Raw genomic sequence first — 25,540 nt, 5'->3', positions numbered from 1 at the left:
AACCTATCTGTAAATACGTGCTTGTATCCATGTCTTTGTCCTTCCGCATCAGCCATCTCCCGGCGTCGGCATAAGTGCCGCAACAGGAAGTTTGCATCTCTTTGTTCGGCCGTTGTAGTCCTGAACGCACCTTGCCGATGTAGCCTTTCGGGAAACAAGTCGAATGACAAGTTGTTCTAGCACATCCACCAATGCCACGGAAGTCACCACCCTATAAATCCGGTCTGCCCTACTTCAAACGCGACTGCGAAGCCTACTTCCCCACTAATGCCTCGACCGTTACATGGAGCCGCGCCGAGCAAAACAACACGGTCAACACGTTATGGTATGGTAGTCGGATTATCCGCGATTACTACAACGCGCGGATCGGGCGACGAGAATTATTTGGTCTACCAACACCAAACCCCATACCAGATAACCCGTTCAATGCGAGCGACGTCACGTTTGCGCGCACAAATAAGAGTATGCCGACGTATCGTGATGGATTGGGAGGAACGGAGCCGGCGTGGGTGAATGCTCCAGCGGGATTCGGCGCGCTTGCGATGACTGTGCCACCGCCCGCTGTGGTCGTTGCTGGCCCTGTTGCAGCGCCTGTTCGTGCCGTTACAGTATCGCAACCACGGCCAGTGAACCGATATCCCTTCAACTTCTGGCCACCTAAGCCGTGGGATGCGGAGCCAGATGATGCGACCTTAGGCATGACCATAAAAGCCATCAAGTCTAAAGAAGAGCCCGAGAATGGTGAGAGATGGATGGATGATACCCATGATCCATATGGCGACGGAAGAAGGTGGATAGGCGGGAAGTTTCTAGGTGCAGGCACTTTTGGATGTGCAGGTTTGTGGTGCGCAGTCGACGACAACAACATCGTGACGGCCAGAATAGTCGTTAAAGAAGTCCGCCCACATAACTGGAAATGGCGGGATCCAGCGTATTGGAGAGATTATCTTCCGCGTGAAATTCGCATACATGAGCGTATTGACGCGAATCGACCCGCCGCTGGCGCTGATACCTCAGGCTATGATAACTTGTTGAGGCATTTAGGGTACAGATTGATGATGCAGCAGCGCCGCTTCAAACTGTACCTGGACTTCTGTGAAGGTGGCGATTTATTCCAGGGATTGAAAGAGCACTTTGACCGATGGAAAAGAGGACAAGCGACGGATAAAATTGAGCGACTCAAAGTCGTACCAGAGAGCTTGGTCTGGCATGTACTGTCGCAGCTTGTTGATGCATGCCTGGTCCTCCAAACGGGATCGAAAGATCCCGCGACAGCGGAGTCGGCTTGGCCACCAATCACGCATCTCGATATCTCGTTGAGCAACATCTTCCTGGAGCCAGCGGCTGACGATGCTTATCCAAACTGTGTCTTGAGCGACTTTGGTATGGCAATGTATGATCTGGAGCAGAGTGATCCCGCAGTGAGACCCTCAGACAACCCTCAGGAGTACGTGCTCGGACACACCAGTTGCAAATACCCTCCCGTAAGTCAAATCTGCTCGGTATCGAGACACCCAGAATAACTCGTGCTAATCGCATCAGGAGCAACAACTTGCACGAGGCACTCCGCCTGACTTGACACCTTTGAATGAGAAGTCAGATGTTTGGAGTATCGGAGCCGCAGTCTGGTATATGATTGCGAATCGCTCGGTCGCTGGTCCGCAGCGCGAACTGCATTACTCGGAGGACATGCCGCAAAACGTGAACATTGGCGAAGCGGATCATGGGCGACTAGACGAGCCCGGGGCGAAACCGTTTGAAGGTTTGGGCTTTCCGGCACTGAGCAAATACTCGGAAGAGCTGAGGTCGTTGGTTGCGCGCTGCATGAACTGGGAGCAAGAGCATCGGCCAGATCTAGCAACATTGAGGGCCAAGATCAATGCGTATCTGGCAAGCCACCCGAAAGTGAAGGATAGCAGAGACTTTGGGCCGCTGAGAATGTCGAATCTGGAACAAGGACTGGAAATTGGAGACACATTTGTAAGAAAGAGGCGAAAACCGGTCGCAGGAAAGCAAGCCCGTAAAAGGCGAAAGGAAGACGAAGATAATAGTGAAGAGTGATTAGATGCCGTTGAATGCGAGTTTCGCTTTGAAAGACTCCGTCGTCCGGCAGGACTAAGCTGTTTTTCGCAGGCGAAAGTAGAGTGTTTTTGATAGCACTTTGTCCATCTTCCCTTTGCCTGCGCTGTCCAGCCCCTCCGTTCCACCTGTTATCGTTGCCGATTACTGGTTTTGCGTGCATGTTCGAATCGATATCCGCCTAACCGTACACGAGTGCCCGCGACGAGCGATTCTTCATGTCCATGCTCGCCTCTGTTCCCGTCTATGTCCTGGTCCGAGTTTGCTCGTGCGATCGACTTCAGCAAGCTGCTTATCACCCAAAGGCATCGCGCAGCTGCTGGTGTGTATGATGGGTAGGGTATGGAATTCGGATCGGTAGGCCATGGCCTGTCAGACGGTTGGATTAGGTTCTCGGGTCGTGTTCTTTAGCGGTGCTGCTCCCGTGCTATCACGCGGTGATATTATCTGCTCTCTAATTTAGTCTTCGGGTCAGAATCTAGCAGAAGTGCGACATGCTCCAACATACCTCTCGCATAACCGATGCTGTTCGTCTTCGTGTATTCGCCGACATCCCAGCATAAATTAGCTGCCATGGCCTTGATACGCCCTTACCATTGTGAGTCTGTTCTCGCATGAAGTAGGTGGTCAGCTGTAGCTACACATAGCTTTCGAGATCGTCAAATAATCCGAGTCTGTTGCTGGAATAGAGACAACGCGGATACGGATCTACATCGCTGCGAAGGCCATGGAATATCAAGGGGAGAATTGGAACGCGTTGTGTGCTAGGTGTGGGCCGTACTTGAAGTAAAGATGGTCGGGCATGGTGGTCAACCTCGGAATGTGACATCAGGGAAAGACGCGGTGGAACGTGCACGCTTATCTTATCGGACAGTGGTGGTGGAGTACTATCAAGCCACTAGGTACGAGTACCGCAACAAACAAACACCTCTGCATCATTCAAGGGCAATTACGGAAAACGCAAAATGGGTATCATGCAGTGATCCTTTTCCTCAGCCACTACCGGCATCGATTCTCGACCATACTTAGGTAGCGCTAATCTCATTCCTCATCCTACCTACCCTTCACTTTGTCATTGCAATTGATCTCTTACTTCGTTGACCATCGCTTTACCTCACAACATGAAGCTGTCCTGCACCAGCTTCTCACTCAACGTCCACAGTCGTTCGGCCAACTTCGGATCGGTCGCGTATGGCATCGCATCACACATCTGACAGTCAGACAGCATGATACCCTTTGATTCTAGTACGTTATCAGTATTGAGTTTTGCGGACTGAACCTTCACTTACCGTCCAAAGCTGGGTCTAGCGCCGCAACTAGTACCGTCGCGGCACCTTGATCAAGGCTTTTCCAGAAGGGACTGACACTTCGGATCGCAGCCTCGCCATCCGCGTCCAGATTTCGACTGAGACCAGTCCAGATTGCTAAGCTCATCAGCGATTCTGAAACTACGCACTCAAAAGGCTTGCGCAGCGGGGTACTCACATCCGGGATGCACCGCATAACTTCTCACACCCTTTCCTCTGTACTTCTCGTTCAAACCCACTGAAAACAGCATGTTCGCCGTCTTCGCCTGTCCATAGGCCAGCCACCCGTTGTATCCATCATCTGCGCCCTTCGCAAACTTCGGAGGAAGCTGCACGTGCCTCTCTTCTTCGGGTATCTCGTCTTTGCTCTTCTCCCAGTTGTAATCAGAGAATCGAACAGGGCTCAACCGATGACCAGCAGAAGTGAGGTTGATGACGCGGGTGGCACCTTCATCTGAAGAGGAAGCAGAAGCCAGAAGTTGATGCATGAGCAGGTTGGTCAAGAGGAAATGGCCAATATGGTTGGCGCCAAATTGACCTTCGAGGCCTTCTTTGGTAGTTTGACGCGCCGTTGTCATGATACCAGCATTGTTGATGATCAGATCCAAGCGGCTCGTCAATTGCGACACTTCTTTTGCAGCAGTCTTGACAGATTCTTGAGACATCAAGTCAAGAAGGACTACTTTGACTAAGACGTCTGGATAGACATCCTGGATGCTCTTTACGACCTCTTCTAGTTTGGACTTGGTGCGTGAGGCGAAAACGAGGAGCGCTGGATTTTGGGAGGCGATCGAGAGGGCTATGGACGAGCCGATGCTTTCAGGGGATACACCGGTTATGAGCACTTGTTCAAGTCAACTTTGCTTTCAACAGCGTGAGCACGTTGAAGTCCTACCATTCTTGCCATGAATCTGCTCGGCAAAAGCTTTCGCGACTTCAAGACCGCCCGTCTTCTCATCCCATTCAGGATGAGTCAGAGTCGACATTTTGGCCCTCGATATGTTCAAGAAGTAACAGTCTGAGCCTTAGAATCTTATTAAGGGGAGTGCGTAAGTCTCGCTCTTGCTCTCCCTGGGACTGAGCTTGTCTACCATAGCGACTTCCATCCGTAAGCATCGAGACTGCACGCGCATTTCCTCCCATGTCCACAGCATCTGTGTCGCCTTCGGGACAGCATGCGCTGGAAATGGACAAGTGCAGTTGGGGTGAAAGTTGCGGGGTACAAGCTGAAGGCGGGGAAGGTTAGCGCAATGTGGGGCAGCTACAACGTATACTTCGCGTCCCCAATGACCTCGCATCACGCGTCAACATCCTTTAACCGGCAGATATGGCGATCCACATCGCAATGATACGACTCCACCCCACGGAGGGGACATGCCGGAAGAAGCATCCAGCACCTGCAGGCCCTCAGCGCCACGACTCGCGCTTGCAACCTCGGTCGTCGGTTCCATCTCGCCTGGTTGAAGTTACTGAGAAGGATGGGTACATGGCCATATCATCGGTAGATGCAGGGTTGCTGAGCCCCACGCTCACAAGCAATTACCTGGTCGATGCGTCTGGATACCTGGGACCTCTTCTCGCATCGAATCGCGTTGTGTTACCTTATTCCGCCCAGTCGTGAAGCTTGATTGAAGTCGCGCATGCCACTCCGTGCGAGAATAGACGAGACCAACCTCCCCAAGATGTCTTCTTTAGAGACCAACGACAACGGCCCAGTCACTAATGGCGCAAAGCCACAGACGGGCATCAAAGTCATTATTATCGGCGCAGGTACGTCCTTAGCAGTCCGTGCCACAGCCCCGTTCTAACACACATCACCAGGTTTCGGCGGCCTTACAGCAGCCATAGAATGCATCCGCCACGGCCACACACCCGTCATCTACGAATCCTTCCCCTCGCTCAAGATCCTCGGCGACATCATAACCTTCGGTCCCAACGCCGGGCGCATCTTTGCGCGTTGGAGTGATGGACGCGTCGCGCGCGACATGCGCAAGATCTCGATCGATCTCACCGAATACGGCTTCAACATTCATAAATGGGACACTGGCGAGATTGTCATAAACCAGAAGACACCACCACGCGACGAGAAGGCGCCGAACTTCAACGGGCATCGCGGTGAACTACACGAGATTGTGTTCAACTATGCCAAGGAGATTGGTGTGGAGATCAATTTGGGACAACGAGTGGAGAAATACTGGGAGGATGATAAGGAGGCGGGCATCGTGCTAGAAGATGGCACGCGCGTTGCTGGCGACCTCGTGGTTGCGAGTGACGGTGTTCGAAGTAAGGCGAGAACACTGGTGTTGGGATACGAAGACAAGCCAAAGAGCAGTGGATACGCCGTATGGCGAGCTTGGTTCGCCAACAAGGACATGATCGCAGACCCGGAGACAAAGCAGTTCTGCGAGAACGGCGATACCTTTAATGGATGGATCGGTAAGTCTTCTTCGACCCCACCTTTGAGACTAATCGCCTGCTAACAACTTCATAGGCCCAGACGTACACTTCCTCTTCAGCACTATCAAGAACGGAACTGACTGCTGCTGGGTGCTTACCCACCGTGACGACCACGACATCGACGAATCCTGGTCCTTCCCCGGCTACCTCAAAGACGTCAAGACTGTGTTGGACGGCTGGGATCCAATGTGCTGGAAGATCGTTTCCAAGACACCGGAAGAGAAACTCGTTGATTGGAAACTTGTATACCGGGACCCGTTGCCCAATTGGGTTTCAGGCTACGGCTCCGCGCCAGGTCACGGCCGGATATGCTTGCTAGGCGACGCAGCACATCCCTTCCTTCCAACAAGTGCGCAAGGCGCGACGCAAGCACTCGAAGATGGTGTCACACTCGCCGTGTTGCTACGAAAAGCTGGAAAGGATAACGTACGAGGCGCGTTACGAGCGTATCAGGATATACGCTACGACCGCGTCAAGGCTGTGCAGAAAACGGGTGAGACGACGAGGGACATGTGGCACAAGACGGATTGGGAGAAGGTGAAGAAGGACCCCACGCTGATTCAGTTCCCGAGAGAGGATTGGGTATTCCAACATGATGCTGAGAAGCATGCGGAGGAACTGGGGGATGAGGCGATTAAGAAAGCTAGCGCTGTTGCTGCGTAGTCCAGTCAAGCGGAAGTACCACAAGGATACGCTCAACGAAATTTTAGAGTTTATTGAACTGCTTCATGATGTGCGTGTGGCAAACGGTATCAGTCTTGCATGATGTCTCCGAAAAAGTGCACAGCTCAGAGGCACGTAAGTCACGTCCAGCCTTCCGTCAGTTCGGTAATAACACCGAGACACATCATCAATGACGGCGAAGCAGAAGTACTGCGTAGTAGAAGGAGCCAGAAAACCGATTGATTCCAAGAGCAAAGCCTAACTGTATGTCCGAGCCAGAGGCGTCAAGCGGCGCCTCCTCCCACAAAAATATACACTCGTTGCAGCAAGTCATAGCTCAGCCACTCTTCTCCGCACCGACAACCTCGTGATGCACAACTTCATCCTTGTCGCTATCACGGCTCTCGATCTTGTCGTCAGGACCAGCTGCAACACGGCCAGTACAGACGTACTTCCTGAACTTGCGCGCTGGAAGCCTAGCCTCAAACATCTCGTCAATCTCTTCGAGAGTGCGGTTCTTGATCTCGGGCAGGTAGAAGTACACCCATGCTGCTGTGATGAAGCAGGATGGTCCCCAGATCCAGCCTACATATGATGTTAGTATGGGGTTCGAGTATAGAGAAGTAAAGATGGATGTCTTACCATATTCAGGACCCCAGTTGAGAGAGTCAGGGTTGATGAAGTACGGTGCAGTGAAGGTGGTGAGCCAAGCACCTGCGAAAGCGACGGCCGATGCGATACCAAACGTGTATGAGCGTAGACGCTGCGATGGGATTTCTCCACCAGAGAGCCAGGCATAGGCGGCGATCATGCCGTTGTAGCCAATGATGTAGATGACCGAGAGACCGACAATAGCCTTGCATATGTTAGTAAGAAGCTCGCAGATTCCAAAAAAGAAAGATAAACACACCTTTCCAGTGCTGGTCGTGCCAGGGTTGACGTGGTAGACAGCCGCGATAATAAGTTGCGTGACACCACAGATGGAGAGACCAGTCATGAGGAAAACTCGACGGCGACCTATCTTCGAGATGACACTGCTGTTGATCATGACTACGACTACACCGACGGCGGTCAAGATGCAGGAGTTCATGAAGGGGCTACCGACATTCGCCATCTTGCTTAATGTTAGCCCGGCATACTCTAGAGAACGCGAGCGATGCACTGACCTGGAAGAAGTACGTTCCGTACGCAATCACAAACATGGCACCCGAAGCAGCCTGAGTCGATACCGCAGCGATAGCCAGCAGCGTGCGCCTACGATCAACAGGATCTTTCCAAATGTCCAAGAAGTTCGCGCTCGACTTGACAGCCTTCTCCGCATCAATCGCTGCTTGGATTTCTGCGACTTCGCCCGGAACGCTTTCGGGATGAGGACGCATCCACAGGAGCGCCTTCTCGGCTTGCGCTGGCTTTTCGACTAGTATCAGCCAACGTGGCGATTCGGGAATGAAGAACAGGCCAAGAGACATGAAGACCGGGACGATGAAGATCATTCCAAGTGGAATGATATAAGAGTTCCGACCGTTCATGTCGTGTGTTGCATTGTCGATTACAGTGCCGATAAGCGTGCCGACCGAAGTCCAGATCTGGAAAACGGATATCATCAGACCGCGGTATCGAGCTGGCGCTGATTCCTAGTCGTTTGTCAGTAATGTACCGGACGGATGAAGGGGAATACGAACCTGGATATAAAGCTGCGAAAAGGTCATATACCATCCATTTGCAATCCCAATCAAGAGTCGTCCAGAATACAATCCCGCAATGTTGGTCGTAGTCATCATGACAATGTTCGCAACGCAGCAAAGCGCACTGGCCATCCAGAGACATTGGCGCCTCCCCAGCTTCTTCGCGAAGACACCGGCGAACATTGAGCTGATGAAAGCACCCAGTGTCATCAAAGACGAGATGAGTTGCTGACGCTCGGGAGAGATGTTGTAGCCTATCGGCGTCATGGGATCAGGATGACCAAAGACCTCGAGAAAGCCGCGCATGGCTTGTAGACCGCCGATAGCACCAAAGTCGATACCGTATTGGAACGGCGACATGGAGACGAGAGTACATGCCGCGAGGCATTTCCAATTGGAAAGCAGACTGCTTGTTAGATCGGGCATTTTGATGGTTCCTCTCTCCAAAGATGGTGATGAATAATTTCAAGACGATGCGGCGAGGTTTTGCTCGATGTTGCGAAGTAGGGTTAGCTTCAAGAAGCGATAAACTTTCAACTAGAGAGGCTGGCACCAGCGATCCTTCTGCCTCATAACAGGGCATCCCTTTCATCCAGACTGGCATGCAGATCTTTGTGAATGTGGTCCCACCTGCATTCTTGTCCCAATATATGCCGATAGTGCCTGGAAATGCTTAGCTTGTCCCTACCCCGGAATCCACAGGCAGTCTAAAGTGTGGAGTGCGGAGGTGGCGTTGTACCATGTACGATATCTCAGGTATTAATGCTGGTACTTCCCGATTCCGCGTGGCGTATGAGACCCATCATCACGATGCCCGGTAGCTATTTAAGACGAGTGACAAAACGACCGGCAGTTTCTGCCGTTTTAGTGCTTGTCTTGCTACCCGCCATCTGTTTGGAGTAGCACATGGCTAGGCTGTCGCTTCGAAACTTTATGAAGGTCGCCACAATAACCTACCTAGATACCTAGAAACATGCGACCTCAGAAAACCAACATCGAATTTACAATCAGGGAAACCCAGGGGAGTTCGCAGGCTGTACGGTAATACCGTGCGGTCGGAGGGATAACGCCGTGTGACATTGGCCATGATCGTGAAGAACAGTAAAGATCTACATGTACTAACTTTCACAGCTGTGCATAGCGAGTCAATAAACTTCATGTCCTCCACTTCGGAATCGGGAAGTGGAGAGACACGTGCCCGCCTGAAGGATCAAAGTATTCAAAGCAAGTGTTGCGACCCGCTAATGTGAACAGAAAATGAAGTTGGTGGTTGAGAGGCGGGGGAGTCGACTGCGAAAGTGGTGGGGCACTTTCCAGATAGAACCTTGCAACTCTACAGGTATGCCGCTTACGTAGTATTCAATCTGAAGCAGCAAACAATGTCTAAGACAACGAATTTTCCAGGCTAGACTCAGGAGTCTCTCAGACTACCCTCCTTGACCATGTCCACAACGTCCATGAAGGTATCGTACATGTAACTACGCCGCTTCTGCCCTTGCTCATTTTCGAAGACCAACTTCCATTTATCCTCCTCATCAAAACTGTCCCAATTCACTTTTACCCAATCGTGGCAGGATGCATCAGAGTCACAGTGGTTGTTGTTGACATCTTCATGCAGTTCTGCATTGTCGTACTCCAAAACATCATCAGCAAGATACCTGCCGACTATCATAGTCCTCTCATGAAGGTAGAAGTTCTCGGTCTCGTAGTAGCTTACGGCCGAATTGGCGCAAGCCCTGAAGAAAGCGCGAAGGGTATTCGGGTAATGGAAGTTCGTGTTCTTGAGGACAATGCGACGGATCGTGGAGGAGTGTACGTTGATGATACTCGCGAGTGTAGGTGCAGTAGTGCTCGTAACGAGTCCGTTGATATGGAGCGAACGTAGGCGGAATGGAGGACTGCCGCCCAGTAGCTGGAGCAGAGGAGCCCAACTCTCATTGCGGATCTGATACTTACCGATACCCTGATCGCCAACAGACAAAGCCAATGCTTGGAGATTTGCATTGGTATTGATAAGCTTGACGAGGGCTAACATGTATGCATCAGTCTTCAGGGTCGCCATGTCGAGTTCCAGGTTCAATGACGTTAAGCCACGTAAGGCAGGTGAAATCGCCTCGAAGAGCGACTTTGGAGTCCCCAGTAGCCAAGTCTGCCACTTCAACCCGAACCCTACAACGCTGAACTCTTCAAGCTGCTGTGGCGCAAGTCGTATGGTGTCCACCAGAGCATGCATGACCCTGTATATGGGAAGCGCATGCATGATATGGGTGTGTTTTGGTGAATAGGCTATCGACAATTCGGGACGGAACCCCATAACACCCATTGCCAAAGGATTAGATGTTGAAATCACGGGGTAGCACAATTTGTCAGCCATCCCTTTCAGCGGGGGAGGTGCGCGAAGCGTGATACTCTTCAGATTCGGTAGACGCCGAAAGATAGCACTGGACAAGTTTCGCACGTCAGATTCGCTGAGCGTGGTTCCAATGCAAGGCGATTTCGCTGTGTCCATGCTTTGACCGTATCGCAAGCTCGTCGGTGACCGACATTCCAACTTAAAGTATATCTCGAGTGCGCGAATACGGGTTGCAAATCGTAAATGAGACAGGGCCTCGAGACGTTCGACGCTCGTGATAGTGAGTTGACATCTCCGGCTGGAAAACTTCGCTTCGGTCTAAGTAGGGTGGTTAGCGACTCATTAACGAGCACCTTGGAGTGAGATAGAGTACAAGCTAGGGAACGATCGAGCTTTGGGTAAGGGGAGAAGGTACTTACAAGAGCATGATCGATGGCCTGTAATATAGTCCGACTGCCGAGCGCTTGTAGTATGCTCAGAGAATCCTTGTCGAGATTCTCAGCGATCATGCCGATGAGCTCGGTGGGTAGGTCTTCCAGACTTCTCCCAACTGGCGGTGATCTGTAGTCCGACCTGAACACATCAATGTCTGTGTGATCCATGATAGCCCTGTCCTCGGGCGTATCGCTGTCCTCGTCCATGTTGGATGGTGATATGTGGCTGGAGGTGCTCGGGGTGAAAATAAAATGTTGCAGATTTCATGTGTGGGTTCGAGATGAATGGCGGTACGAGTGATGCGAGCGGTGGCTACCATGGTCCTGGCTGACGATAGGAAGGGCTATCTGTGGCACCACCCCATTCAACAAGGGAGCTGAACAGGCGCCCTGCAGCCTACATTCGTGTTGAAACAAGTGTTAGCAAGATCGTAATGCAACGTAGGCATCCTGGGTTGTTTCCTTCTATCTTTGTTGTAGACGGGTGTCCAATTTTCCCTATGAGTGGGTGGCATAGAGTGGTACTGCTTCCCTGGTCCACAAAGGAGGAGACCCTTTCGGTCGCTACGCCGGATTTTTGGCTCACCATATACAGTCGGGATTTCGAGGGCGTTGTGTTCGTCATGGCTTTCTACGCGGATGTTCGCGCGCATCGTGTACGGCGCAGTCGAGTTGAAAGAGGAGAGCATAGGGTGCTAGGGGATCATGGCGCTCCTAGTGCTCGAGTCGTGATAGAAAGTGCAATAGTAGGTACTAGACAAAGTACATTGCGATGAAGGGCATCGTGATTTTGGTGTCGACATGTTCAGAGACGTCGATGATGCCCAGGTGCATTCCGGCGCTACTGCGTAGCTAAGCATCGCGTCGCGTCGCGTCCGGGGTTCGGCACAACACCTGCCGCAAGCTTCTTGCCTGCCGCCTCACGTGCGCATCCGGCACCATGCCCACAGATGCTGGCCCATCCTTCCGTGTATCAGTGCGAGAGACTTGCATGTCTTCGGATGTGAAATGCCCACGAGGCTGCAAACTTTACCCGGCTGTCTGTGCCCCACCCCCGCGATGTGGGGTTAGGCGTTGCGCGCATGCAACCCTCCGAGGATGGCTACTTTCAATGCTGCTGGCGGCGATGCCTGTTGATTAGCAAGCTCTGATTCATGTGTTTGTTCATTGGTCGCTTCATAACAGGCGCGTGGTGCGAGCTGCAATGCATCCCTTGATCTCAACTGTTGCTTGGAGCAGTCTTCTTCTGAGGAGCATTCCCAGTGAACACGATCAATACAGCGGAAAACATGGCGATGGAGCAAATGTTTGAGGCGTTGCCTCTACACTATTTGCAGCATGGCATCTCCAAGTTTGGTGCTGGCAATATCGCCTTGGCAGTCTTCTTGACCGCACTTTTAGGTGTACTTGCAGATTATGCTTGGATGCTGTACATGAGATCGAAGATGGTAAGAGCGACGCACTATATCCGATGATGGTACTAACGTTGAGTAGCCCCCAGGACCCTTCCCATACCCCATCGTTGGCAACACGTTCCAGCTGCCTGACAACAAGCCCTGGATTTTCTTCGAGGAGCTATCCAAGAAATACAACACGCCGCTGATAACGTATTGGATCGGACGTAACCCAACCGTTTGGATCAACGATGTATGGACCGCAAATGAACTACTCGACAAAAGAGCTGGCATATACTGCTCGCGACCGCGCATGCTTGTCTTTGCCGAACTCGGATCTGGCCAAAACAACCTCGTGAACCTGATCACTACTACACAGGCGCAGCGTGAGCGTTTCCGGATACTACGCAAGGTGACGCATCAGGGCGTTGGCATTCAGCAGGTGAAGAAGTACCGCGACTTCCAGAATGATGAGAGTAAAGTCGTCGCCCTCGATCTCCTGAGTACCCCCGAAAACTACGTTGCGCACTTTGAACGCTACGCGACCAGTGTGGTCTCTATCATCGGCTTTGGCAGACGCGTTGCAAGCCACGAAGATTCAATCATCACTGAGGTCATCGCATTGATGCACAGAGCGGCTGATCTGAACGTACCGGGCAAGACATTCCCTATGCTAATGGAGACCTTTCCGATCCTTGCTCGCGTACCTACGGAATATGCCCCATGGAAGCACGGCATGGGATCGAAGAAGAAGTCCTCCCGCGGCCATGACTTCTTTTATTCGCTCGCCAGAGAAGCAAACGAGAAACCAGGGCACGAAGACTGCTATTCAAAGATGTTGTTCCGCGAGCAGGAGAAGTACGGTCTCAATCACAAGGAGATTTCGGCATTAACTGGTAACCTGTTCGGAGCGGGGTCCGACACATCAAGTAGTACGCTCATAACCGCTGTTCTCGCCATGCGAGCGTTCCCAGAAACTATGCAGGCCGCGTGGGAAGAATTAGATCGCGTTGTCGGAGAGGACCGTAGCCCTTCGTTCGAAGACGATGCAAGCTTGCCTTACATGCGAGCATTTGTAAAGGAAGTGTTCCGATGGCGATCAGTCGCCATTATTGGTGGACAGCCGCACGCTCCAGTTCAGGACGACTACTACAACGGTTATCTGATCCCGCAATCAGCATGGGTACAGGGCAACGTCTGGGCGATACACCATAACGAGCGTGACTTTCCTGAACCCGACCGTTTCAACCCGAACCGCTTCTTGAAGGACCATCCTGATTCGCGACCTTTCCCCGGCGAAAGAGGGTACATGACATTTGGTTGGGGTCGTCGAGTGTGCTCAGGTCAGGCACTTGCCGAGCAGGGCACGTGGCTGACGGTGGCGCGATTGGTTTGGGGCTTCAGGATCGAGCCAGCACTAGATGAGAATGGGAAACCCATTTCGGTCGACATATTTGATTACACGTAAGTTTCCAGTGGAAAGAGATCAGCATGTAAGATACTGACGTCCTCCAGCAACGGTTTGAATATGCGACCGCAGCCGTTCAAAGTGAGCATAAAGCCGCGGAGCGAGAGGATACGTCAAGCTATCATACGAGAGGGCGAACAGGCATTGGCAGACCTCGCGCAATACGAGGGTGAGACGAAGTATCGCATGAGTACATTCTACAAGAAATAGAGCTTGCTATGAGGAGGCTGCGGTGGTGATGAGTTTGGCAGTAGTTAGTGAGCGGACATGTAGACTCGATTAGCCAAGGCGGATTTCGGTCCACCTTTTCTTGACAGGTGCTGATTCGAACACGATCGATGTCATCCCAGTACCAACTCGTTCCCAATGCGAACCTCGGCACTGAACTACCGAGACATGACATTCTTGCTCATGTCCATATTCGAGATACCATGGCAATCGCAGTACGTATGACTGGAGAAGAAAGCTGGAGAAGTCTTTTCCCGTAGGCATAACATCCACGTATGTTAGTGCTGACCCTGTGCGGGTGCTTTCCGGGTCAGACTCAAGACAATAGGTGCGAGAGACATGCGAATGTGGCAGCGGGAGCGGCATAATTCGAGTAATGTAGGCGCTGATGTGGATATATCTGCTCGGTATCTGTGTAGAATTTACGCTGGAACTGTATACTTCTTGGTAGGTGTTCCAATCGATGGTCTTTCCAGATTGGAGCTCTAGCTTAACCACGCATGAGATTTTACTTGTAGTTCGATGTTGTCTCATCATGAACAACATCTTCAACCCTCTTGCCCATCTTACGGTACCGGCCCACCCGGACCACGACCAGCTGGGAAAGTCAACTCTTCGTCTAGCTGGAAACTCCACGTCCCAGCTCAAGTTACTGAAGAACTTTTGGTTCGATATAGCAAGTGGTGTACTGTTCGATCGAAGAGGATCGCTGTCACAGTACGGCAGTCCCCAAATGTGTTTAAGACGATCTGAGTGTTCTAGCGATGCGAATATCCCAAGCATTGCATTTAGTACGTCGCTTTCATAGGTGAGCGAGCGCCTTGAGAACGCTTCAATTCGGTCGAGAACGATCATGGCGTGGTCCTGAACGGTTGGGAAGAGGCCTGGGTCGGGTTCGTTAAAGGTATCGAGCCAAGATCCAGTACTCTCCTCGCCACGGCGCCAGAACAAATCTTCGCGAGCCATCCAGCCTTCCATTCGAAACCTTTCCTGGCATTCAAAGTACAGTTGCGTGTCAGTGAAGACAAGGCGCCTAGTCGGAAGCAAACCCTCTTGATATGTCCAACCTCTTGTACTCCATGTCGTGCTCTCTAAGGTGTCACTACAGAAGATGGGAGTGGAATCGAGTGTTCGATGCCCAATGTGGACAGGTTGGTTTACTTTGCGTCGCCGGCTAACACCTGGCAGTCCGTAATTACCGTCAAATCCGGCCGCTGCGATGATTGTCAAGACAGATCCTGCGTAGATCTTATCCATCTGTTTGAGCTGTCGATGAAAGTCTTCCGAAGACTTCTCCAAACAATATCTATCGACCCACAGGTAGTCATGCCCAAGCATGAGCGTGACTTTGATGGCATCCTCGATAGTTTTAGGTAAATTGGACGATAGGACGTCAGGCTCCAATGACTCAACGCCTGCTTGCTGATCATCCGGCTTGCCCCACACATAGCTCAATGTCACATACGATCCGCTTTGTGGTAGCTTTTCAACCAAGCGACTTCTGCAGTCGATAACTCTCAGATTGCGTACTTTGGTGTCGTGTTTCGATCCACTCAATATGCGAGGTATATGGCACTTATGCTTCTGTACGCATGACGTGATCCACTCGCGGGCTTCTGTGTAATCATCGATCAGAGGTGTAATTGCTCGCAGATTCTGACTGATGGGTCCATCCGGATCGAAGATGATGGAACTGCGGATACCGAACAAATCGAAGAGACTATACTCCCCGCGTCGCTCGATACAAAGTATGGGTGCTTCGATCTTTTCGAGAAGAGGTGTTACTGCGACGTGAGATTGCACTGCATTAAGGTTGCACACCCCGCCTTCTGGCACCTGACCCATGCTGCCGGATAGGAATTGGCAGAGACTACAAGTTTCTGGCTTCAGTCGAGAGATCCTCAAGACAGTTCGGACCGGTACCCCCGGATTGAACCGGAGCGCATCGTCCAGATCGAAAGCTGCGCACTGCGAACAGAGGTGGTTAGGCGGTCTGACCACCGTGAAGCTTTGAGGAGGAGATAATGTCATGGCCCGACAGATCTTCTGGGATCGCAGTCGATGCGTATGAGCTGTCCTTGATTTGAATTGAATCTGCGTGCGGAATTGCGCAGAGGTGTAAGTGGGACAACTGCGCCCCATGCCTGCAGGACGCCCGCAACATTCGGTGACCAGTAATACACCGTTAGCCTAGCAGCGCGAAATGGGGAAACTTGGATTCGATTTGACTGCAGCATTGCTGTTGACGTTGAGCATAACCCCAAAGTAAAGAAAAGCTTCTCCAAAAGCGCTGATGGGGTTTAAGGTCTCTTGTATCTCCGTCATGACGCGACCGCTTGAGGCAATGGTGAGGATGATGGAGACGCCGTTCCCGATGATATTGTCGCCTTGAACATCAGGAGCGTCATCCGTGATCAACGCCAGACCAAAATTTGCCTGTTACGGGCAGACCTGCTGATGTAAGCGCGCACGTACCACTGCGTCATCGCGGTGCGCTCCCCTTGCGGACACCGAAAACGTCTACCTTTTGCATCGCGGTACCGTTATTGTTTATCGTGACCTGCTAACATTCATCGCATTCATATCGGATGCATTGGGCCTAGAAGTAATTCGGCATACGCGGTGTCGCACACTGACGACATCAATTGGACAACGATGAAGCAACCCCGCGCTTCTATCGCTCAAATCTCGGCCAGGTCTTCACCCAAATCTATAATGGCGAGTTGGAGTATCGAGATTGCTTCATTCGCCATGCCATTTTTCGTCATCGGGAATAGCAGGCAGCTCAAACCGTTGAACGTTGGTAGGTTACACAGCAAAGTTCGTCTACGAGATCCTTTGAAACACGACCTCTGAAGCTCCATTGTTTGGGCGCATCTGCTCCTGTTTCCGGCACCCATCTTTTGTGCGGCAAAGAACTCATTTCTTTGTTGTAGTATGGGCGATTCGCTGCTCATCAAGACAGCGTTCTGCGCAATGGAAGACGAACTACTCACGGATGTCGCACCTCTAACAAAAACTATCATCTTTTGTATCGAATCAGCACTTGTGCCCAGCAAGCTAAATGGCCCCACCGTACGCAAATTTTTATAACTATTTCAGATATGACGCCAACGAATTCATCCATCAGAATAGGAATTGGACGACTGGTGAGTAGATTTGCTAAGTACAGACAAAGATCACTTGCTTATAGTAGCCACTAGCGGAACGTGTTCGGACAATTTCTACTATATGGGCTGGGGATGGGAACGTTAAAAATTACTATGCTACTCAAACCCAGAATGCGGGTGGAAATTGGAAGGCGACCAGTCCTGGATTGCCAAACCCGAACCCAATACCAGTGAATCCTTTCACGGTTGCAGATGTTAGCCATGCAAAGACTACGCAAACTATGCCTGCACCTGCACCTGCTCCCGGAGCCAATGTTCCGCCTGTCGCCGCTGCTCCTGTATACGTCTCGTCTAACCTACATGACTTCTGGCCAAGGCTGCCATGGTCTGCACCGGACGAACCCGCTCCACCATTCCTTGACATGCAAGCGTTGAAAGACGATGTTGATTTCGTAAAGGGACATTGGCTCGACACTGAGCCGTGCATGCCTCCACCGAACGACGACTCTCGTTGGCATGGCATCAAGCTATTAGGGTCTGGTAGCTATGGCGCAGCCGGCTTGTGGGCTGAAGCCGATGCAGCAAACAATATTCGTGACGTATGTATCTAGTCACAGACACGATCAGTGCCCTTTCCTCAGCGATAAGCTAACATCAACACCAGAGAATGGTGATCAAAGAAGCCAAAGCCTTCACACCAAGCCGATGGCGCGATCCCAAGAACTGGCGGGACCGATTGCCACAAGAAATACGTATCCACCAGCTTCTCGAAGAACGTCGTGTCGTGGAACCAGCCATGTGTCGTCATGTTATCCGTTGCCGCGCACACCGACTATGGATGGAACATAGAAGATACAGATTGTATCTAGATTACCATTCGGGTGGCGACATGAACGCGGCAATGACATTTCATGCTAAAAGCTGGAAGGACGGGAAACCCACCGACGAGGACATATTCGTACCAGAAGGTTTCGTCTGGTATACCATCAAAGCGCTCGCGACTGCTTGTCTGGTGCTTCGCGAAGGCAACATCGATGACACCCCGGTTGACGGCTGGAGACCCATCACCCACTTGGATTTGCAGTTACCAAACATACTTTTGGATGTTTATACTCCACAGATTCCGGAAGCCAAAGGAAAGTCAAAAGCGGGCTCCTCCAAGAGTGCTAGACTCAACGGTGCCGACGCTGACGATTGGAGGGCTAGAGAGCCTCCCGTGATGCCTGTTCTCGCAGACTTTGGTATTTCCTTCTTCAGTCCGGATCGTGGCAACTGTCCGATTACCGACAATCCTGACGACTATGTCATCCACGAAACTGACACGCGATATCCTCCTGTAAGTACCTTTCCTTCTCCGAAACATCACTCGCTACGACTGCTAATCGCTCTTAGGAAATGCATCAACAAGAAGAACCGTACTATCTCGAGTTGGGTGAAAGAACTGATGTTTGGGGCATCGGTCACATCGCATGGAGACTCTTATGTAATAAACAAGTTGATGCATTTGGTCCGATTCGTTGTGACACGAATCGGTCGCGCAGCACGAAAAAAGATGACCAGCCTAAAATTCCGTTAGCTCTTAGACATGAGCGCAACGTCCGTCCCAATGATGAAAAAGGTGTACTCGCAGAGAAGAGCACTGCACAATATACAGCTGGGAAGTACGGGCCAGAAGTCAAAGAGTTAGTGCGGAGGTGCTTGAACTTCGATCATAATCTCAGACCAACTCTGAAAGAAATCCTTGCTGAGGTCGATCAATCCTTCTCGGAGGACGACGTTTTGATAGACCAGGTCAGGGACAAAGACGGCCTGCAACTCATTCTGCCAGATACACCCGAGTTCGCCATTGGACAGCCAGTCGATGCAGCTAAAAGAAGGGGACGTGAATGAGACTTAGTCTGGCCACTGCTGTAGAACAAATGCAATCACCACTCAATATTAGCGAGTGCCGCCTTTACTTCGCCCTCCCGATGTCTCTCGCTACTCTTGGACCAGCAAACCCCAATCGGCCTTGCCGTGAGGCCTCCTGTGTCTGCGCCGCTGCCTAATGAAGTCACTAACTGGGAAGTTCTTATTGATGATCGTGAGGACGGTACGATTTCTGTCCATTGATGCCAAACTCGGCTGTCATCCCATCATCTTAGTTGGCTGGCTGGCTTGTACATTGTCTTGTCTATCTTGTTGGACAGCTCCTCCACCGGTAAATTTGCTTCACTATGCAAGACAAGGTGATCACAGAGCTGTTGTCGACAAGCCGCCTCGTATTGACCGTCCAATGAAAGACTGAAGATAGGGCTCGTGTGTTGCGGAATGCAAGGGCTCACTGAAGCTGGGTACGTGATACGATACGGTTTACAGCACGCCATCAGATCTACTTGAAGCTTGAATGTTTTCAGACAGGAAGAAACGTCATCTCGATATCACCACACCATCTCTTCATGTCGCTCAACGCCAATGTCTCGGAAAGAAAGGCACGATCCTCGGCGCTTAAAGCTTGATTCAGGTAGAAAGCTTCACTGCGGGCCTATCCGGCGTGGCATCCACGACGTCAGAAAGGTAAGAGCTACTACCCATTGAACGATTCAAGCGTAAGGCCAGCAAGAAGGTCTAAGACACAGATTATCCATGGAGAAATTGCTTCCGTCCACTGTACCCATCGCACTGCGGGGGGAACTGGGGTAATCATACTAAGCCGGCGGGTGGATACGAGGTATACTCTCATCGAAGGAGCGATATTCGCGCTTCGATGAGACATAAAGTGGAACTGTCAACCCAAGGCGTGCCTGATCGTCGTGTGTAGTGGTTGTGTTCAGAATCCTATGGGGCTTACGGGGCGCCTTACCCGCCCCCAGATTTCGATCCGTTGCTTAGCCGTTGTTCCCGGGCTGACATGCTTGATTTGGATATGGATGCTCGCACGATGTTCGAAGGAAGATGTTTGGTAGAGCAGGGGAGAAGTGTATATAAAGACGTCGTTCGTCGGCTTGGAAGTATTCTTCATCAGCTCGACTCGACTCTACTCTTCAACTTCAACATCCAAACCAAGAAATCACTTTTCTCACACACGACCAATCCTCCACTTAACCATCACCATGCGTTTCGCTGCCGTCATTGCCGCCCTCGCCATCACGGCCACCGCTCTTCCTGCGACCTCTTTGGAGCAGACTGGAGCAGCTCTCGGTATGCTCTTTTCACATGAACTACCACGTCCGCAGAAGCTCTTGCTAACCACTCTTTTCCACATCAGATGCTCAGGCTGATGCTTGCGCCGACTTCGATGCATACCAGACCTGTACTGGAGCCTGCAGTGGGCTCGCCCCGGGCTTTGCCTGCGCTATCAATTGCCTCATCGCCTACTGCGCTTAAACTGTTACCCTTGGCGCTTAGAACTGTATTCGGGCGGCAAGCAAGGGGAAAGACCCTGGCTTCGTTGTTGGATGGGGGTAATCTTGGCCGTACTCTTAATTGTACTTAGGGTCTGTGGACTGGCCAGCCGTTCGTTGCTCGCATGCACAATGAGAATCTGTTAAAGTCAACCATGTCCAAGTGAAGTTCCATAGCGTGATGTTTCAAAAGAGAAAGTAGATTGTGTATAGATTGGTATCAAGTTGAGTACAGTCCCTTAACGCCAAAGTGCAACCCCTCATGATCCAAGAGAACTCGCCGTACATGACGCTGAAATACCAAAAGCAAGCCATTACACCATGCAATCCCGTCCCAACGTTATCATATCATGTCGTATCGTATCCAGTCTATCAGCGCCTTCCAAAGCCACCGGCCATCTGCTTCTGCACATATTTGGCGCCCTCTTTCTTGATGATAGGTAGGGCATAGTCCTTGAACATGCCCATAGCCTGCCTCTGCCACTCCGGCTGTCCAGGCTTTCCCGGCTTGCCGCCTCCACCTCTACCACTCCTGCGGCGGTCGTCGTAGCGATCATCGTCGTCGTATCGACTGCGCCTATCGCGACCTCCATCGTCATAGCGAGAGTCGCGACGCGGCTTGCTATTGAACATGTCGTCGTATTTGTTGTCGTAGCCATCATCGCGGCGTCTGCGATCGTCACGGGGCCTGTCACGGCGTTCGCGGTCATCGTAGTAGGGGTCCTTGTCTTTGCGGCAGCGGTCAGACTTGTAGCCTTCGGACTTGTAGCCGTCGCGGTCACGGCGCCCATCGTCTTTGGGCCGGCGAGGAGGATAGTGCTCGTCGTATGAGTCGTAGGTATCCTCGTGCCTGGGTCGGCGGGGGCGGTCGTCGCGGCGTTCCTCGCGATGCTTGCGTCGAGGTTGGGGTGGTGGAGATTCAGAGTCAGAGTCGGACGAGTAGGACGGTTGCCTGCGATGGCGACGTGGTCGGGCTCCACGAGGGTCACGTTCTTCTGCTGTTTGATTAGCTGGAATTGCGAGGCGCGCTGACAGGATGGCATACCTCTAGGTGGTGGTGGCATAGATTCAGGTGGTGGAGGTGGCATGCCCTCCATTCCTGGCGGCGGAGGGGGAGGCGGCGGAGGATAACCTTCGTGGCCTGGTGGAGGCGGTGGAGGATAGGCGCCATGCGGGGGCGGTGGAGGGTTGTTGGGATATGGCGGCGGCGGCGCATCGTCTACAGGCCTCTCCTTGCGAGAGCGGCGGTGATCGCCTCTTCGGCTGTCGCGGTAGTCGCGGTAGTCTCTCTTGTCGTCTTTGCCAGGCGCCCATTTTGGCTTGCCGTTCTCGTAGCTGTCAAAGCGGTACGTGCCCGGATCTGCTTCCTTGTCAGCGCTGTGCCGATTCAATGCATACTGGACATCTTACGTGATGGCGGCGGGGGCGGCTGCTCCGGTGAGGAATGTCTGTCTCTATCGCGACGACCCATGTTGCTTGCTTGTTGTAGCGGTCAAGGTGCAGGTAGTGGTGGAGTGTAGGTGTCCAGGTAGCGTGGTCTAACAGTCGGCGGCGAACATCTGACACTTAAAGCGCGGCTCTCGGCTAGGCCGCACCTCTCAGCCCAGTCTCACAAGACACCATGTCGTCATATGCCCTAATGCCTCAGCTCGTCGTGCACAAGTGCAAAATTTGCGGGGCTGCCGACGCATTCGAAGCTTCGCGACGGCGTGGCAGAGCTCAAGTGGGCTGTGTATGTAGGCTGCGATCATCGTGCATGGGCAGCACGTCTAGACGGGCCCACTTCTGCAAGCCATTGCCGTCCGCGATGCTCGACTGGCCAGGTTGTGCGCCTGAAGAGAAGGGCCGTTCCCCCGCAATGAAGCGTGGGATAAACTGAAGATCAGGGTCTTCCGGAGATTTCGACGATGGGGTATTGCTACGTGGTGTGCAAAGGGTGGTGCTGCCTTATGCTGATCTATCACACGCCCGTGAAGACGTCAGGGGACGCTGCACTGCCCAATCGCTACACCTGCTGACTGATCTCGTTACCTCAGTCTCGATATCCTGACCTTGCCCACGATCACGGGAAGCGGTGAACTTCGATACCACATGCGGACTAGATCCCATGACTCAAGTCTTCGTCTACATCATACTCGGGCTTCAATCGTATCGCGACCGAATTTTGACTATTCGGCGACATCACAGTAGCTCACCAAGATCCAACGTCACCTCGTTCATCGAGCAGACTACGTCACACAAACGGCACGATGGTAAGAGCATGTCGATCAAACTATCACACTCATCTAGGCTTGATCTGAATTTCCACCAACGTCACCGTGGTTCAGAACATCTCGATAGCCTGAGGGGGCTGGGAACTAGACTGGACCTGCATAGAGTTGCAGTCTACACGATAAGTGTCTTAGCGGCCTCGCTCTTCAACGTACTACGTAGTAGACTAGATCTGATCAACCTCTGCTGCTGCTGCTCTCTCTTGTCTCTGCTTCCTCTCTATGTGTAGGCTCAGAGCAAGCTCGACCAATATTAACTGAAGCCGTCCAGACGGTCACGAGGAGCTCCTGCGCAAAAGCCCTTCTGAAGCTGCAAGAATTGAACTCCAGTGGTCCTGTCAAGATGTTCCTGGACCTCGGTAAACTACGTGTACGCCGTCTTGGTTCGGACGCGAGCCCCGGAACTCTATCTAGCTAGCTTTGTTGAGATATCAGGTACCATATCGCAATAATTGCTACCTCTATTGTGAAACAAAGGTTACCTGTTCACCTGCTAGCGCGACTGCAAGCCAGCAGATTTCATGTACAGTTTTGATATTGGTTGATTTCTGGCTTGTTTTTGGTTTGACGGGTCACCAATGGTCGCACCTCATACAAGGGAAAAACTGAACACCCTAGAGGCTACATCAAGAAGAAACCCTGCAAATTAGGTGGCCTAACGTCGATGTAGGCTCCAGACCTGTCCAGGTTTTCCCTAGGTTGACGTGGTCGTGTACTGGACTTGGTCATCCCAAACGACTATATCCGCTCCCGATACACTGGAGGAGCTGAAAATCTACTGTCGGCTACCTCGCTGAGAGTGGTGCTGGCCACGACCTTGAGGTTGGGCGTAATACCCGCGACCACGTAAGTTCGCGGAATCACCCCCTCGACTCTGGCCAGACGTGAACTGCCCGCGCCCGCGCGAAGGTGTAAAGTCTCCTCGACCATGACCAGGTACGAATTGGCCCCGTCCGCGAGAAGGTGCAAAGTCAGACTCTCGACCCTGACCGGGTGTGAAGTAGCCACGTCCGCGCGGAGCTGCCAAGTCTCCTCGGCCTTGAGCTGGCGCGAAATTCCCACGACCGCGAGGTCCGCTGTTGTAAGCACCCCTGCCCCTTCCACCACCCCTTCCTCGATTGCCATGAGTAGGGAGCGGCCAGAATGTTTCACGTGTCTCTCTGTCCACAGCCCAACTTCGTTCTTCCATCGTACGCAATACGATTGGCCCACCTTTCTCTTCCCTCACAAGAATCAAAGCTCGATTCGGCCGATTCTCTCGCTTCAGCACATCTCTCAGGCGTATAAGCAGAGCAGCGAGTTTCCTCAACGGTTCCTGCTGGTTCTGCTCCCATGTCTTCACCCTTACAGTTGCGACTTCCTCCTTGATCCTCGATACAACACCGGTACCTTTCTCGTAGGGAGCGGTGTAAAGCAACGATGTACGACCGAACCAGAGCTGATCTTGACATGCGACCAACCCTGATGCCAATGGGTTATAAGCCTGAGTTTTGAGCTCTAGTATCTGGGCTGTTGGTACGATATGGCCTTTCTGCAGGACCCGAATTGGCGCGTTGTAATTGAACCTTGGAGGGTTCACGTGTGAGCTTCCACTCACCGCTGCTGCTTCGGTCTGTGTGAGATCGTCGGGAATGATGCCGTTGTCGTATGCGTCTGCTTCGAAGCGACAAACGACGTTGAGAGGGCCCATTGCATATCGTATGGCTCGATAGTGACTCGTCGCATCCTCCATGTCTTCAGTTTTCTTGGTGAAGGCTCGCTCGAAGTTGAACCCGTAACTATGCCCATCTGAACGTTTCCACCACCGTGACTCCCTGCGCACGATGACAAGTGTGTTGAATACTAGATACAGATTGAGCCGGAGAGGTGCGTTGTTCTTGCCCTGAGCAAATTCCAACAACACACGGAGATTGTTGCGATCTGCGAGAACATCAACGTTGTGGAAAGTGGTATTTGGTGACATGACCCGGAGGGCATTGAACATCGGCAGGTACGGATTTTTCGGTTGGCGAGCGTAGTTGTAATCGTTGGAATCCCAGCCACTATCCCTTTCGACAGTGTGCGGCAGACTTGGCGGTTGCCATTTTGCTGGCTCGCCGGGAACTAGATAGATGTGAGTCTAACAATACTCGACATTTCAACTGGCAAACGCCTGGCTGGAGGTCATGATATACTCACCAAATATCGTATTGGTACCGTCTTCCGCAGCCTGCCAGTTGTAGCAACACAACAGCTCCGGTTCCTCGTCCCATGTTACTGGCTCTGGTACCGGGATGAGTGCGGTCTTTTCGATTGTCTCTACAACATGTCCTGCATCTCTTGCAATAGTGCTGTTGAAGCGCGCCATTTTTCTCCTGCGTTTCTCAAGTACGACTGGATCGATCACTTCTTCTTCAGGAATTTCCAGAATGGCATCCCCACCGTCCGAATCAGAGTCAACGCCATCTTCGGCCGCAATGGTGGGCTCCACAGCACTGTCACCCTGCAGTTGCTGCCAACTCGAACCACCCAAGGCCAGGGCAATTTTCGATTCGAAAGAAATGGCTGCCGAGTTCATGTCCGGTGGTGCAGAAGCCGCCACAGGATTCGGCTCGAGTATGCGCTGCTTTGGTGGATTGGCCTGCGAGTCTCTTTCTGGCGTATCTGACTGATGATCTTCTCTTTCACGTTTTCTTCCACTACTGTCGCTCGGGCCACTAGTTCGCTCTC

The 25,540-nt window shown here is 52.1% G+C and overlaps 8 protein-coding genes across 8 annotated transcripts; 4 read left to right on the top strand and 4 right to left on the bottom strand.

Moving 5' to 3' along the window:
• Positions 1 to 191: 191 nt before the first annotated feature.
• On the top strand, positions 192 to 2,061 carry J4E79_001063 (uncharacterized protein; the record flags this gene model as incomplete). Its single annotated transcript, XM_049349974.1, has 3 exons — positions 192 to 741; positions 838 to 1,484; positions 1,543 to 2,061. The coding sequence occupies 3 exons, from the start codon at positions 192 to 194 to the stop codon at positions 2,059 to 2,061; spliced, it is 1,716 nt and encodes a 571-aa protein (XP_049215133.1).
• Positions 2,062 to 3,193: 1,132 nt separating this feature from the next.
• J4E79_001062 (uncharacterized protein) lies at positions 3,194 to 4,372 on the bottom strand (the record flags this gene model as incomplete). The annotated part of the gene is made up of 4 exons (XM_049349973.1): positions 3,194 to 3,321; positions 3,369 to 3,527; positions 3,565 to 4,230; positions 4,282 to 4,372. 4 exons carry the CDS (start codon positions 4,370 to 4,372, stop codon positions 3,194 to 3,196), a joined length of 1,044 nt encoding a protein of 347 aa, XP_049215132.1.
• A 654-nt stretch (positions 4,373 to 5,026) lies between these two features.
• On the top strand, positions 5,027 to 6,506 carry J4E79_001061 (uncharacterized protein; the record flags this gene model as incomplete). The annotated part of the gene is made up of 3 exons (XM_049349972.1): positions 5,027 to 5,156; positions 5,208 to 5,822; positions 5,878 to 6,506. 3 exons carry the CDS (start codon positions 5,027 to 5,029, stop codon positions 6,504 to 6,506), a joined length of 1,374 nt encoding a protein of 457 aa, XP_049215131.1.
• Positions 6,507 to 6,843: 337 nt separating this feature from the next.
• Positions 6,844 to 8,551, bottom strand: J4E79_001060 (uncharacterized protein; the record flags this gene model as incomplete). The annotated part of the gene is made up of 5 exons (XM_049349971.1): positions 6,844 to 7,091; positions 7,149 to 7,362; positions 7,417 to 7,620; positions 7,673 to 8,140; positions 8,189 to 8,551. 5 exons carry the CDS (start codon positions 8,549 to 8,551, stop codon positions 6,844 to 6,846), a joined length of 1,497 nt encoding a protein of 498 aa, XP_049215130.1.
• A 1,051-nt stretch (positions 8,552 to 9,602) lies between these two features.
• Positions 9,603 to 11,185, bottom strand: J4E79_001059 (uncharacterized protein; the record flags this gene model as incomplete). Its single annotated transcript, XM_049349970.1, has 2 exons — positions 9,603 to 10,385; positions 10,964 to 11,185. 2 exons carry the CDS (start codon positions 11,183 to 11,185, stop codon positions 9,603 to 9,605), a joined length of 1,005 nt encoding a protein of 334 aa, XP_049215129.1.
• A 1,082-nt stretch (positions 11,186 to 12,267) lies between these two features.
• J4E79_001058 (uncharacterized protein) lies at positions 12,268 to 14,050 on the top strand (the record flags this gene model as incomplete). Its single annotated transcript, XM_049349969.1, has 3 exons — positions 12,268 to 12,426; positions 12,473 to 13,836; positions 13,888 to 14,050. The coding sequence occupies 3 exons, from the start codon at positions 12,268 to 12,270 to the stop codon at positions 14,048 to 14,050; spliced, it is 1,686 nt and encodes a 561-aa protein (XP_049215128.1).
• Positions 14,051 to 17,459: 3,409 nt separating this feature from the next.
• Positions 17,460 to 19,068, top strand: J4E79_001057 (uncharacterized protein; the record flags this gene model as incomplete). Its single annotated transcript, XM_049349968.1, has 4 exons — positions 17,460 to 17,777; positions 17,843 to 17,981; positions 18,048 to 18,514; positions 18,841 to 19,068. 4 exons carry the CDS (start codon positions 17,460 to 17,462, stop codon positions 19,066 to 19,068), a joined length of 1,152 nt encoding a protein of 383 aa, XP_049215127.1.
• Positions 19,069 to 20,933: 1,865 nt separating this feature from the next.
• Positions 20,934 to 25,388, bottom strand: J4E79_001056 (uncharacterized protein; the record flags this gene model as incomplete). The annotated part of the gene is made up of 4 exons (XM_049349967.1): positions 20,934 to 21,556; positions 21,607 to 21,921; positions 24,044 to 24,934; positions 25,010 to 25,388. The coding sequence occupies 4 exons, from the start codon at positions 25,386 to 25,388 to the stop codon at positions 20,934 to 20,936; spliced, it is 2,208 nt and encodes a 735-aa protein (XP_049215126.1).
• Between the last annotated feature and the right edge of the window lie 152 nt (positions 25,389 to 25,540).

Source organism: Alternaria viburni, assembly GCF_023758015.1.
Source record: "Alternaria viburni strain BMP 2772 chromosome Unknown scaffold_2, whole genome shotgun sequence".
In the NCBI taxonomy this organism is placed as follows: domain Eukaryota; kingdom Fungi; phylum Ascomycota; class Dothideomycetes; order Pleosporales; family Pleosporaceae; genus Alternaria; species Alternaria viburni.
The sequence above is the reverse complement of the archived record's forward strand: the minus strand, read 5'-3'. Positions and strand labels throughout refer to the sequence as shown.